This window comes from Neolamprologus brichardi, chromosome 6 (genome assembly GCF_056152115.1).
Source record: "Neolamprologus brichardi isolate AB-2024 chromosome 6, ASM5615211v1, whole genome shotgun sequence".
Taxonomy (NCBI): domain Eukaryota; kingdom Metazoa; phylum Chordata; class Actinopteri; order Cichliformes; family Cichlidae; genus Neolamprologus; species Neolamprologus brichardi.
The window spans coordinates 11601252-11614230 of NC_142109.1; the positions used below are offsets into that span (position 1 = coordinate 11601252).

Sequence of the window (12979 nt, forward strand, 5' to 3'; positions counted from 1 at the left end):
GCATATTAACCTGAGATACCATTAACTTGAGATCTGTGGACTCAGTGGTGTCTTTTAAAAACAGCTAAAAACTCGTCTTTTTTATGTTTTAGCTTTACAAATACAATTTTACTTACTTAATTTACTTAACCTGATGTATGTGCAGGAGAGCGAGGAAGGAGGAGACAGTTCACAGAAGCGCAGTGTTAGAGACAGCGGTTATGACTGCTGGGACTCTGAGAGGAGTGAGTCCCTTTCTCCACCACGGCACACTCGAGACAACTCCCTAGACAGGTGAGACACATCTGTCAACACTCCTGAACATGCTGTATAATTTGCTGTTGCAGGCACAAGGGTATTTAAAATGGACCTATTATGCTATTCCTAATTTCCCAACGATGGCAGATGCTTATATTAGGCATGGCCAAAGTTTATAATAAAAAGGTCAGTGTATGTATAAGTAATCCCTGCGAGGCTGTTGCTCAGGTTTCAGACTGCTCTCGACATTCATACAGAGTTTTTCGCTTTGTTCTGTATGATGTCACAGAGAAAGAACAGGTTCCCTTCCCACCAGGTGTTCACACCTTATTTTTAAATGGAGGCGGGGGGCATGGATCTAAATATGGACAAAAGTAATGGTCCATCTACACATCACACCTACAAGAGCTGCTCAGCCCGCAGAAACCCATGCCATGAAGCATCCGGCACACAGTTTTTGTTCTGATGTTAGAGTGTATCAGAAGAGTGCACTGCACTGCTTTTATCTTTGCCAGGCCAACTCTGGGCCCCAAGCCTTATGTTTGACACCCCTGGTCTACCCTGAATTGTACAGCTTTTGACCTCCATTTGTGTTCAAACAAGTGTCCCATCAGTGACTTCAGTTACATCATGTCTAATGTATTCTGGTATGTGTCCTTTTGTTCTTGCCAGTCTGGATTCCTTTGGCTCACGCTCGCAGCACAGCCCTTCTCCCGACGTCGTGAATCGAGGAAACAGCGACGGTCAGTTCTGATGAAATGCCTCTGAAGTGGATCCTGTTTTTATATTTTCAGAGAGCTGTTTGCTTCTCACCACTTCTACTGTGTCAAGCCTTTGTTGCTAAGCTGATGGCCTGCAGAGCTCCCAAATGACTCTCAAAGGAAAACTGCAAAAGTGTAGATACCCAAATACTCAACTACAGCATTCCTTTAAATACAAATCTGCTCGTCCAGAATTAGACTCACTGCTGTTCGACAGCATGCTGGTTGTTTAACCTTCATATAGTGCGACTGGTCAGACTGGCTGAGGGCAACAGCTGAATATTACAGCCTGTGTGTGTTTGTGTGCGTGCATGTATGTGTGTGTTTTGGATCCCAGATGCAGCAGCTGTTGGTCTCAGTAGCAGTCTCTAGAGGTTTGGACCTGTGAAAAGACACAGGCTGAGGTTAACATCCTGCCTGTCACACGCCATGTGTGTGTGTGTGATGGAGGGAGGGGGTATTGCAGACATCCTGTTTGTGTCTTTTATGTCGACACTATAATGTACCGTATGCTCAGCAGGGTTACAAGAAAAACACTACCCCCAAACCACAAATAGCCTTATTCCCTACATTTCCTTTAGGTCACGGAGGTAGGACTAGAAAGGACTTTGTGATGTTGTTATAAATTGATAAAATGCTTAAAAGTATCTATAATCATAATGTCACAAGTAATAAAAAAATACAGTGTTACTGTTTCTTTGGCAACATTTAGAAAGAACGTTTACACAAAGAATTACCATGTGATCTGTGTCTGAGTGCTTCAGCTGGGTAATGACATCTCATCCGTGGGTGTTTGCACCTGGTATAAATAATTGGTACTAATCTCATTATCTTGATCCTGCACTTATTGTGGTTGTTAATGTGCAAATTAGTTATCTGGAGCCTGTCAAACTTGTTGACAAACAGGATTCATGCTAAAGGGGATTGTCACTGCCTTCAGTCACTTTTTGTGAATGAAGGCTGGTTGGGCTAGTGGGAGATATATTTGCTGTCAGGGCTTTGAGGCAGAAGGCATTCCTTTTCTTTGATGTTATTTTCAGTTTTCCGTTGCAGTTTGGTTAGATTTGAGAAATAGCTCTGCTCGAGCAAGTTTAGGAAAAGATGGTTTGCGTTGAAATACATCCTTTTAACAACATTAATCACATCTTAGATTGCAGTCTGGGAGGCAAACTCCTGCTATGTAAGAATCTGATGAGTCTTTTTTAAGCTACCAGGAGGAACTGAAGTGGCCTTTAAAATGTATTGGCTGCATTTAAATGTCGTTTCTCTTCTCCTGATAAGAGTCAACTACAGTGCATCTCAGTGTCAGTGAAAACTGGGTCTTGTATGTCTCTATGTGTTATATCGAAGGCCTAATTTGAAGTAACTGCATGACCTTCAGCATTATTTTCTCTGTAATGCTCTGTTGCTCTTTGTTGCCCAGGGCGAGGCAGCGACTCGGAGGCCGATGCCCCCAACAGGAAGCCAGATGTGCGGAAGGACGACATGTTGGCCAGAAGGACTTCCAGCAAAGAAGCAAGAAGTTCTGTCCCCTTTAACCAGTTTCTTCCTAACCGAACCAACGCCACCTCCTACATCCCAACTCCACGGCGAAAACCACATACGGAAGAGAGAGAGCAGCGGAGGTAATGAGCAACATATTAAAAATAAATTATTTGGCTTTAAATGATTTCCAAAGCAATACAAGTGTCACAGTGGAAAAACAAAAACCGAGGTGAAAAAAGAGGTAAAAACACAAAAAACACAAATGTGCTTTTTAAAATCTTCCTGCCATTCCTCAGTCAGCCACAAGCTACTGCAGATCAATGCAAAAAAATTACACTCCTCCACAAAACCTCCAAGACTGTCACTTGGGCACCTGAGAACAATGGGGAAAAACAGGAAGAGGAAGTGGTCACCCAGGAAGTGTTGGAGCAGAGGAGGATGCAGAAGCTGGAGAAGGCGGGAATTAAAGTTCTTCCTGCTGTCGTTCGCTACAGCAGGTCAGGGAAGGATGGGCATGAGAACTCCTGCCTCTGCTGTGGTGGAGAAACGGTTTTGTTTACATGCACTAACATGAACTTCTGATGGTAGAAACAGGTGCTCTGGATGAACCTTTGGCTTAGTGATGCTGTCTGCCTGTAACTGTCTTGCTACTTTAAGGAGAATGTTTGTGTGATAGCCCACTGATGTCTGTTGTGACTGTGAACTAACTGATTTGTCATTGCTGGTTTTATGGAGAAGAGACATATAGGAGGAGTTAAGCCATGTCACGTTTTGTTGTGATAGAGGTTTCAGCTGATGGGAATTCTGTGTGGTTGTGTCATGTGTCATTGTGTTTCTAAAACACATAAAGACACATCTGACTACTGACCTGGACTAACAACCGTTTGGGCGCATGTCAATCAAAACCCGCACATTACTATCCTCTGAAACTGCCTCGCTGCACTACCCCATCTCTAACCCCAGCCCTCCCGAAACGGAGGAAAAGGAACCGAGGTCACCATCTCCGAACATCATCCTCCGCTGTGATAACGACTTTTTGAGCTCCCAGAAGTCTGTGTGGGATTCCCCCTCTGATGGGGAAGAGGAAGCAGCGGTGCGGAAAGTTCCAGATGTCCGGAAGGATGACTTGGCGTCCAGGCGAGCTCATCGTGGCACAGTCGCACCCAAAGTGCACCAGTTCATCCCTCCTCCTTTATGTACCGATAAAGACAGAGAGCGCTGGGAGGGCATCAGACGAGCCTCGCAGCAAATGCTTCAGGAGAAGGAGATCAGGTTAGCAAAGCGTGGTGTTGTTTTGACTCCATTTCCTCTCGCTCACCTCTAAACGTTCTTCTCACTCTTTCTTTGCCTGTTGCGGTCACTTGTGGTTTGATGTGTTGCGCTCCACTTTGATGTGTGCCGTGTGATGCTGCTGTACTGGCTCTGTGGTTGGACAGTGAGAAGGAGGCGGTTGCTGACATCATTACACGCAAAGACAACCCCTTCCTAAACTCTCCCTCTTGCCACGAGGAAGAGGAGGATGAGGAGGACGAGGGACACGAGGGGAAGGTTAAAGCGATGCCTAATAAGCAGAAGGACGACCTGGCTCGTAGACGGGCTCAGAGTAGGCCCCTCCCTCACAGGGACGCCTCGGTCAGCTTTGTGTCTTCCTCCATGAGCCAGGCAGATATGCAGAAGTGGGAGAGACTCAGGATGAGTGAACCAAGGTGCCCAAAACACACACAGTCTGTTTCAGCAAACACGCAAGACAATGCATGTAAATGCTGCTGTATGCAAAGTGTGTGATCTTTAAGAGGTGACAAGAGAATGGGTGGTGTGGGTGGGTGTGTTTGTTTCTTGTTTTATTTTAGTCTTCATCAGATCAGCAAACTATTTATTGGTAAGCAGTTCTCATATAAAGAAGTGTTTAATTCCTTTTTTAGCTGAAGCAATATAGATTCAGTTTGTGTCAGCCACTTTAAAACCCCCAGCAGGGTGTGACACAGAAGAGTATCACGTCTGGTGTTTTAATTGGAAATGTTATCAAAAAGGTGGAGGATAATGAAACTGAAAATGAGATGCTTTCTATAGAATTTAAATAAAGTGAATATTCAGCTATCTAAAACCCAAATAACAAAAACACAAGTGCAATTATAACTTTAGAATAAATAATTGTTGTAAAAAAACCAACACGTACAGCCCGTTAAACAGCCAGAGGAAAATTCAGAGATTTTGTTTCAGACTTGATTGTTAAATGAGATAATAAATGATAATAAATGAGATAGGTATGAGTTTTAAAAATAGTTTAAAAAGTTTCAGAGTAGCTTTGTTTCAGCTACTTCAGCTTTTTATTGTATAAAATGTTTTGTTACAGTTGATCTTTTATTAGTTTTAGTGTCACTTTGATTATTTTAGTTGATAAGGGGATTTGTCAGGACAAGAAGTTCAGAACAGGTATTGTAGTACAAACCTTGTGTTGTAGACGTCATAGTCTCAATAAGCATATGTAACAAAGCCTCCTCTGAAGACATATTTCTATAATATTATTTTTTTGGCACAATAGCATTTCTGTTTGTTTTCATTTTTTAAAGCATGTTTTTACTTATTTTGATTTAGGTTTTAAAAAAATTCACACTAAGTTTTAAGTTTTGGTCAACAACAATAACCTTACACCACAGTGGTATCAGTTTTTGGATCTTGTTCCTGGCAAGTGAGCATAGTTCTCAAAATGTCAAACACTAATTTTACTACACACCTGTGCCATGGTACTATTTGGCTCATTCGTGCTGTTGGCAAAGTGACATATTTAATCACATTAATAAAAGTTTAAAAACATTAGGCTTAGAAGTGTTTTTCAGTGTTTATGCAAGGGAAAAAAATGTCCCTTTAGCCTTTTGCTAGGTGGTTGTTAGACAACACGATGACATCATAGTATCTGATATAGATAAAAACTTTCAGGGGCCTAAATGTATCTGTGTACCAAGTTTAGTGGCTCAACTCCTAATGGTCTAGGAGGAGTTTGCGGACAAACAAGCAAACAGACAGACGTTTGCGTATCATAGTCACATTTATTACATTTACGAACAATTAAATAATCATCAACAACGTGAGCTGTCACTAGTTAAGCCTTTAAATTAAATAAAGTTTGTAGCCCTCCCAACAATCTCTTACTGTTAGATATTTAGAGTAATTTTAAATTACATCTCTCTGGACTTTCCCTTCTTCCCTCGTCTCTGTTGTCCCCCTGTGTTCTCGCCTGCTGTTTGTTCTCCTCATCATTGTGCACTTCAGTCCTCTTCAGTCTTCTTTGACAGGACTTGAAAGGGAGCAGGGAATTGGCCGGTGTGTATGAGACCATGTGTGAGACTAAAAAAGAGGCGACTGTTGGCTGCGAGCACTGCTTGGCTTTGTTTTTCTCCGCCTGTGCTGATGTCATTAGATAGGATAAAGACTTTTTTGTGTTCCCAGAGGAGCAGCAGTGAGCAGAAAATGTGACCACCTAGAATAGATCAAATGCTTACTGTGTGTGTGTGTGTGTGTGTGTGTCTGTGTCTGTGTGCGAACATGAGTGTTTGAGTAATTTGGATATAAAATTCCATGCTTTGTCCTCTTTTGTGCATCCATCCTCACTATCTGACTCAACATTTCCATGTAATCCTTCTTTTGTTTTCACAGTCTCATCCTCCGTCTGTAGTTGCTCATTATTTCTTTTCCCCCTGCTTGTGGTGTTGCTGGTGTTGTGTGTGTGTGTGTTTGTGGCTGTGGGTCTTAATTTGTGAGACTGTATGTACAGTGATACTAGCCCAGGCCCCGTGTGTCAGGCCTGCCTGGTGAAAAATTATGGAGGTCCCTTCAGCGGATCAGCAAAGGCTGGACGAGGTCAAGGCAAAGTTGTGACCTTTGGGGGCGTGACTGAGATCGAGCAGCCAATAGACACAGTCATGTCGAGTGAAGGCGAGGAGACGGAGTTACTTAGACGACTCCTTTCCAAGGCAACTGTAGCCATGCCTACCATTGGCCTGGGCTCCCAGCTTTCAGAGCGGGAACGCAGGTATGGACGCGGCCAAACAGAGGCAACTTAGTGGTTTGAATTCCAAGTCGCTTGCATTAGTATGGACCGCACCAGGGAAGCTTTTGTGCTGCATCACTTGTTGCATTGCTCCTACTTGAATTTGTATAATAGGTAGTTTGAATGGTCTTTGCTGCAATGTCCTGATTTGCTTTTAGTTTTAATGGGCAAGGAAAGCCTACACACTGACACACACACATGCATGTAGTAAATACTGCAGCAAACGGAGCTTGATAAATCTGCCGGGCAGCTCATACGTCAGCTGTAGGGGTTTTTCCTGGTTCAGAATGAGCCTTTAATAGAAGACCATGTACACAAGCACTATCACATACATGTAGTAAAGTTCCTGTTGCTTATGAGCATGTGATGAATAGAAATGTGCTTAATTAAATGCAGTCACGAAAACAAAAAATACAAACTGAAGGGATTTTCCTTTGGCTCTGACTACATTCTCTCTAAGAGGCTGTCAGAATTTGTTATATGCAGGAAAAACCCTGTCGCAGATTTATCCTTAAATCTGATTTATGAAAGCCAAATGATTTAGTTATTAAGAAAAGTCATGGCCTCACTTCATTAATGAGCAAATTTTGACCAGTTTTGTCAGGGTGTTGACTCAGCGATGTCTCATCATGTTTCTCGAACACGTTGAGATGGTCACTTCGAACCTGGAACAAACATTTGCTCACATTCAAGGACTAGAATTTGATGCTCAGTCTATTTTTGTCCCAATTAATTATATTATTATACAGATGTATAATAAAATAGAAAATGAAAATATGAAACAAAGTGTTTTATTTTTCATCATCAATTGAACATCTGTTGATGTTGTGCACTTTTCTGGCCATTAATATCCAAGGGGGAGATTATCACAATACGTCAGCCATGAACATACAAATGTACAAGATGATAATAATAATAATAACTAAAACTCCTCTTGAATATCTTAGTTTTGTACCTTTGTCACGTTTGTGTGCTTTTTCCCCCTAAATCTTGAATGTTGATATTTTCTCTGGTCTGTGCTCTTGCTGCTGTACTTTTCTGCATGTCGATGCCTGGGCTTTGTGGCCATATCTGGGTCATCTGCAGGTGCACGTGACCTGTTTTTTGCTGCTGTAGTTTGAGCCTTTATGCAATACTCCAACAGCCAGGTAGTTGGAGCCAACCCCAATCAAACTACCTCTCCCTCTGATGACCTCCTACCCTGGACCACCAAGGCCGCTCCTACTCCCGCTGAGATTGATGCCTGCCTGGCTCAATATGAGGGGAGAACAGAGGAAGAGGAGGAGGAGGAAGAAGAAGAGGGGAGAGTCCCAGATCTTCAGAAAGACGACATGATGGCAAGGAGGACGGGAGTTTTCCATAAACAAATCACCTCTACAGTGACTTACAACCGCTTCCTACCTCTGCCTGCCTCCAAACGCTGCACACAGGGGGAGGTAACCACAGACGCTGCTCCGCAGAACAAGAAGAAAGTGCAGGCAGACAGGAGCAAGAAACTGGACGTCAGGTGGGCTGAGCTGTGATCTGGAGTGTGTCTAACAGGGTGCAGATGCAACTAACAAGCTCGGGTGTTGTTTGCATCATAAAAGAGGTTCTAAAACTTGGTGTTTAGTTCTTTCAGTTAAAAGACTTTTTGTCACAGAGTGGAGCACCAGCAGCCCATGGAAGCACCTCAACAGCAGGTCGAGACAACAGTGATACGATCAGCGTCTCAGGGAGAGTGGGAATACGGTGATAATGAGGATGAGTGTGGTGAAAATGTGCCTGCGCCTGACCCGGAGAAAGATGATATGATGGCTCGAAGGACGGGGTCGTTCCAAAAAGCAAGCACAGCTAAAAGAAATCAGTTCCTGCCTGTACCTGGATCAGTGAAGTATAACATCAGTCCAGTGTCTGCTATGAAGCAGCTCCACAGCAGGCCTAAGCTGACAGAAAAGAAGGAGGGTGAAAGGTATTTAATGAAAAGAAATCGTGGCACTTGTGAACTACTGCAACTAACAAAGAGTGTTTACTGGCAAGGATTAAGGTTTAATGATGTTTACTTTACATCTTCAAGTACTAACATTAGCATGTGTCCTGGGTGAATTACAGTCCCGACTTGCCTGCGTTGTTGCTGTGAGTGTTTCTGAATGCCTGCAGCGTGGAGTGTGATGTTCATTCATTCATATGAAAGGATTGGTTGACTTTGATTTGCTGCTGTGGTCGGATTCTTGCAGCTGTTTCCCACGTGGTTTGGCTCATTTGTGCTTTGGTTGAACTAATGTGGTTGAATGTTTTGTCGTGACATCTAACGTAGGCTTTGTTTGGCGTGACTTTTGTCGTTGTTGTGTAAAGGACTGTTGGCTATGAATCACGGCTGAATCACATAAATGGCTGCTGTTTCAGTCTGAAGAGGTTGAAACTCTTAAAGGTTGGGTCACCCTAATTATGTAAAAAGGTAAACTTGAAAAAGTCTATAAATACTTAATCTGTCTTTGGCAGAGATCTGGCTTTAGGGATGAGAAACACATTTATGCAAATTATAAAAATTCTCCAAATCTATAAAACTGCCAGAAAGCTTTGCCTATTTATGTAAACTAGTACTTACCCATGCTGCAGTACTGTTTATTATTTTCATGCTGTTGGCAAACCAATATATTTCATCACTCTAAGAGAGTGTGATTACTTATAGTAATTAGTCCATTTTTGGGTCCCCAGTAATGCTCAGATCCTTCTAGTCCAGTGGTCCCGAACCTTTTTTGCACCACAGACCGGTTTATGCCCGACAATATTTTCATGGACCGGCCTTTAAGGACCGGTACCAAAAAAAAGAAAATTTATTCATAACACACGTGAAAAGACCAAGGAATACCGAGTAAACGATAAAAACGATAACAAAATAACGCTGAAAACCGATAAAAACCCTGAAAACTATACATTTCACACCTGAGCCTCAACTCTCTTGGCCCGGTACCAAACGACTCACGGACCGGTACCGGTCCGAGGCCCGGGGGTTGGGACCACTGTTCTAGTCCATTGTTAGGTGGTTGCCATGCAACATGATGGCATTATAATATATCATATATCTCATAATATGTCACGTTCATGTTTTGTGAACATAAATAGAATCTTAATAAAGTGAAATGATGCAAAAGTATCATTTTACAAGATGATATAACATGTAGAAGCAAGATTTACCTGTGTGCCATGTTCAATATCCAATTACCATCATTACAAATAATTACCTAAATCTTCTGCATCACCCTCTAAATATATTGTTCTGGTAGTCTGGTTGTTTTGTTGATAATGACATTTGTATCATTGTACAATTTCCAATAAAGAAAGATGCTTTCAGGTGTTCCTTAGGGGTCTGTACAGCAGGTAGCTCCACATATTTTATCTGGCAGATTTTTACACCAATGACGTAATGCCTTTCTGAACACAACCCCAAAGGGATTTGTGTCTTCCAGAATGAAATCAGGGATCTTTTTCTTCTTAGGTTAATATGTAAACTAAGCCACATCATTATGGAGCCAAGATAAGATAAGATAAGATAAGATAACTCTTTATTGTCATTGCACAGTCATACATAGTACAGTAGTACAATGAAATTGGAAATAATCTGCTCAGTTCAGTTTTTCAACTGCAGAGAACTGCAACAATCCTCTATAAGCAAGCACTTGGCAACCGTATGAAGGAAGAACACCCCTTTAACAGCAAGAGACTTGGTAGCTACTACAGAGAGCATCTAGTGTAATACAGTGTGACTTTAAAATGAATCAGTGAGCTGTTTTAGTCCCCCTGATGAAACAGTCTAAAAACTCACACTCCACCTTCTTGGTTCAACAGCAGAGTTGAACTTACAGTAGATCAGATAAAAAGTTGACAAGAAAAGCATTATTATGTCGTTTGGGTGACCCGACTCTTTAAGCACTGTCTAACCATCCCCGCTCAGTGATCTCATAGCAGGCTGTAACAGACCCAGAGTGGATCAGCTTTCAGTCTTCAGTGATGCAGTTTTAATTTCCCCTATAAGCATATTTTCTGTTAATATTGGCCTTGTCACTGGGTTGCTGTTCCAGCAGTATTGTTGCTGTGGTAGCAGAGCCACAGGCCCTGCCCTCCAAAGCTCCAACCAGTCCCACGTTTGCAGTGCTGAGAGAAAGGCGTGAGGAAAAGGAGGAAAAGCAAGAAAGCGGAGGTGCGATGGTCCCTAATACCTCTGCCACAGTTACTGCTGAACCCCTCTTTTCTCCTTCACTCGTGCCTGCACCCAGTCTTGGTCCTGCACAAGTCTGTTGTGTAAAGTCAGGGCTGGAAAAGCAGAAAGTGGAGGAGAGAGTTGAGGAAAAAGCTGAGGTGGAGGAGAGAAAGAAGGATGTAAATGAGAAACCTCGAAAGAAACCCTTCTGGCTGGAGGACGACGAGCTTCCTCCAATGATGTGAGATAACTGTTAAGCTTTTTGTGCATGTGTTATCACTCCCCCTCCCAGATTTGATGAATGGGATCGTTGCTCTGCTTTTCTAGCAGGTTTTATTTGTTATGATTTTGTTCAGATGTGCAAAGCAAAACATTTCCCTCTGTTAGCGATTCACACGTTAAATTGCTAGCTTTGAAAAATATTGTGTGCATTTAGGGCGCCTGCAAACCCCGCTCCTACCCATACCCTCACCTGCTCTTTCCTCTCATTTACTTGCCGTTTTAGGATGAGCCGACGTGTTGCTTTTATGTCTGAGGACACCGAGTAAGTGTTTATCTGTGAATCTGGATGAGCACATGCATGATAACAATATGGACACACTACACATGCCACAGTTCATGAGTAGAATCCAAAAATATGCTCACAATAATGTGCTTTGATACGTTTTAATTCATCAATAGAGTCAGGCTTTTGGTTTCCATTGATTGCTCTTACATATGAAACTACACATCAACATAGACTCCTTCATCAGATTGTACTACATTGCAAACTTGAATGACTGTGTTTCTTAGCTTATGTTCATAGACTGTATATAAAAGATGGACACAGCCACTGTGCCACACTCACTGGTTAGTATGGTTAGTTAGTAAGTCCCATATGCTTGGAGATGAGCATTTTTGCCAAACACTATCTTGATGTTTCAAAACTGTACTCAATGAGGAAGAAGTAGCTGAGCTGGCTGAGAAGCTGGGTTTATACCAGCTTCTCAGTCTACCGAGGCCCATAACACACTTGAAACCAGGAAGTGAGCCCATAAATTCATCAGGAAAGGTCACGAAGAAACGAAGCACAGCCGTTTTCTATTTTACCGTGTACAACTGGAAGCCTCTTTTTCCATCCACAGCATTTGCTGGTGTTAACAGGAGTGCAGGTTTTAAACCTAGAAGCCATGTCCATCTTTTATATACAGTCTGTGGTTGTGTTTGCTCAGTTTATTAGCTGGTTCGTGATTAGTTTGCAGAAGCAGTAACATGTCTTTGCTAATGTTACTGTGTTGAGGCAACACATACACAACTAATATACAGAAAGATTGATTTTATTACATTTTTTCCATCATGCTGTATTTGTTTTTTTTTTTCATGTATAAATAATATATTCATCCTTGAACCAAAAGAACCCAGATCCAGAATAGGACATATGGACATTATCCAGACTTTAAAAAGAAAGGTTGTTACCGTGAACAATATTTAAAAAAAACAACAAAAAAAAAACAACATTTATTTCTAACTTCTGTCAAAGTAGCAAAGAAGGTTAAGGAGAGCAGTTTGTATTCTTAGTGGACAGTTGTTGGTTGTGCATGTCTTTCTCTGTGTTTGTGTTTATTTATAGAAAAAAATCGCAGTTGCATTTATTTTCAAGACTTTTTTTTCCTGTTTTTGATGCTTTTTTTTTATCATGGACTATGTGTTGTTTTAGACTAGTGCTTGGGTGTTATTTTAGGCTCTGTGTTATACACACGTTGATGTCACTAAATGCAAATAATAGATTAAATTTGCTGGAGGGGTTTTTCAGAGCCAAATAAGGCAAAATGATTAACTGTGACGTTTTAGGGATTTATCTAAAGTAACACTATAGCTTTCGTTTTTCTAGGAGTGTGAGTATGGGTGACATGCTTAATGAGGAGGAGGAGGGACACTTACCGTCGCTGAGCCAATCACGACATGAACACATGCACGAGCAGTACAACAACTTTCTGGAGGATGAGGACCACTGGCAAGATGTGAGAGATGTGAGGAAGCATTTAGGGTGCATTGGGAAAAATAAGAACCACATATTAATGATGTGAACTTGTGACAGGACCTGGCTCGCTGGAAGAATCGCCGCCGCAGCGCGTCACAGGATCTAATCAGAAAGGAGGAGGAGAGGAAGAGAATAGAAAAGAGGATGAAGGGGGAGGGACGTGACGGCAATAAGAGGAAGAGCATTAAGACTTATAAAGAGATCGTAGAGGAGAAGTAAGGATTATACAGAGACCATTTTTCTTGCTT

At 42.0% G+C, this 12979-nt stretch overlaps 1 protein-coding gene across 6 annotated transcripts in view; it reads left to right on the forward strand.

Moving 5' to 3' along the window:
• Positions 1 to 12979, forward strand: part of LOC102796478 (LIM and calponin homology domains-containing protein 1-like) — a 31157-nt gene that overhangs the window by 10009 nt on the left and 8169 nt on the right. For 2 of the 6 annotated variants that reach the window (XM_006796077.3, XM_006796079.3), the window contains exons 7-19: positions 146 to 273; positions 910 to 980; positions 2422 to 2623; positions 2780 to 2980; positions 3447 to 3755; positions 3920 to 4189; positions 6256 to 6513; positions 7676 to 8038; positions 8174 to 8482; positions 10593 to 10952; positions 11217 to 11255; positions 12582 to 12711; positions 12789 to 12946. In XM_006796077.3, the coding sequence (XP_006796140.2) occupies positions 146 to 273; positions 910 to 980; positions 2422 to 2623; positions 2780 to 2980; positions 3447 to 3755; positions 3920 to 4189; positions 6256 to 6513; positions 7676 to 8038; positions 8174 to 8482; positions 10593 to 10952; positions 11217 to 11255; positions 12582 to 12711; positions 12789 to 12946 (2798 nt within the window). The remainder of the gene's footprint in view (positions 1 to 145; positions 274 to 909; positions 981 to 2421; positions 2624 to 2779; positions 2981 to 3446; positions 3756 to 3919; positions 4190 to 6255; positions 6514 to 7675; positions 8039 to 8173; positions 8483 to 10592; positions 10953 to 11216; positions 11256 to 12581; positions 12712 to 12788; positions 12947 to 12979) is intronic. The other 4 variants (XM_006796078.3, XM_035910093.2, XM_035910092.2 and 1 more) reach the window with 4 other exon arrangements.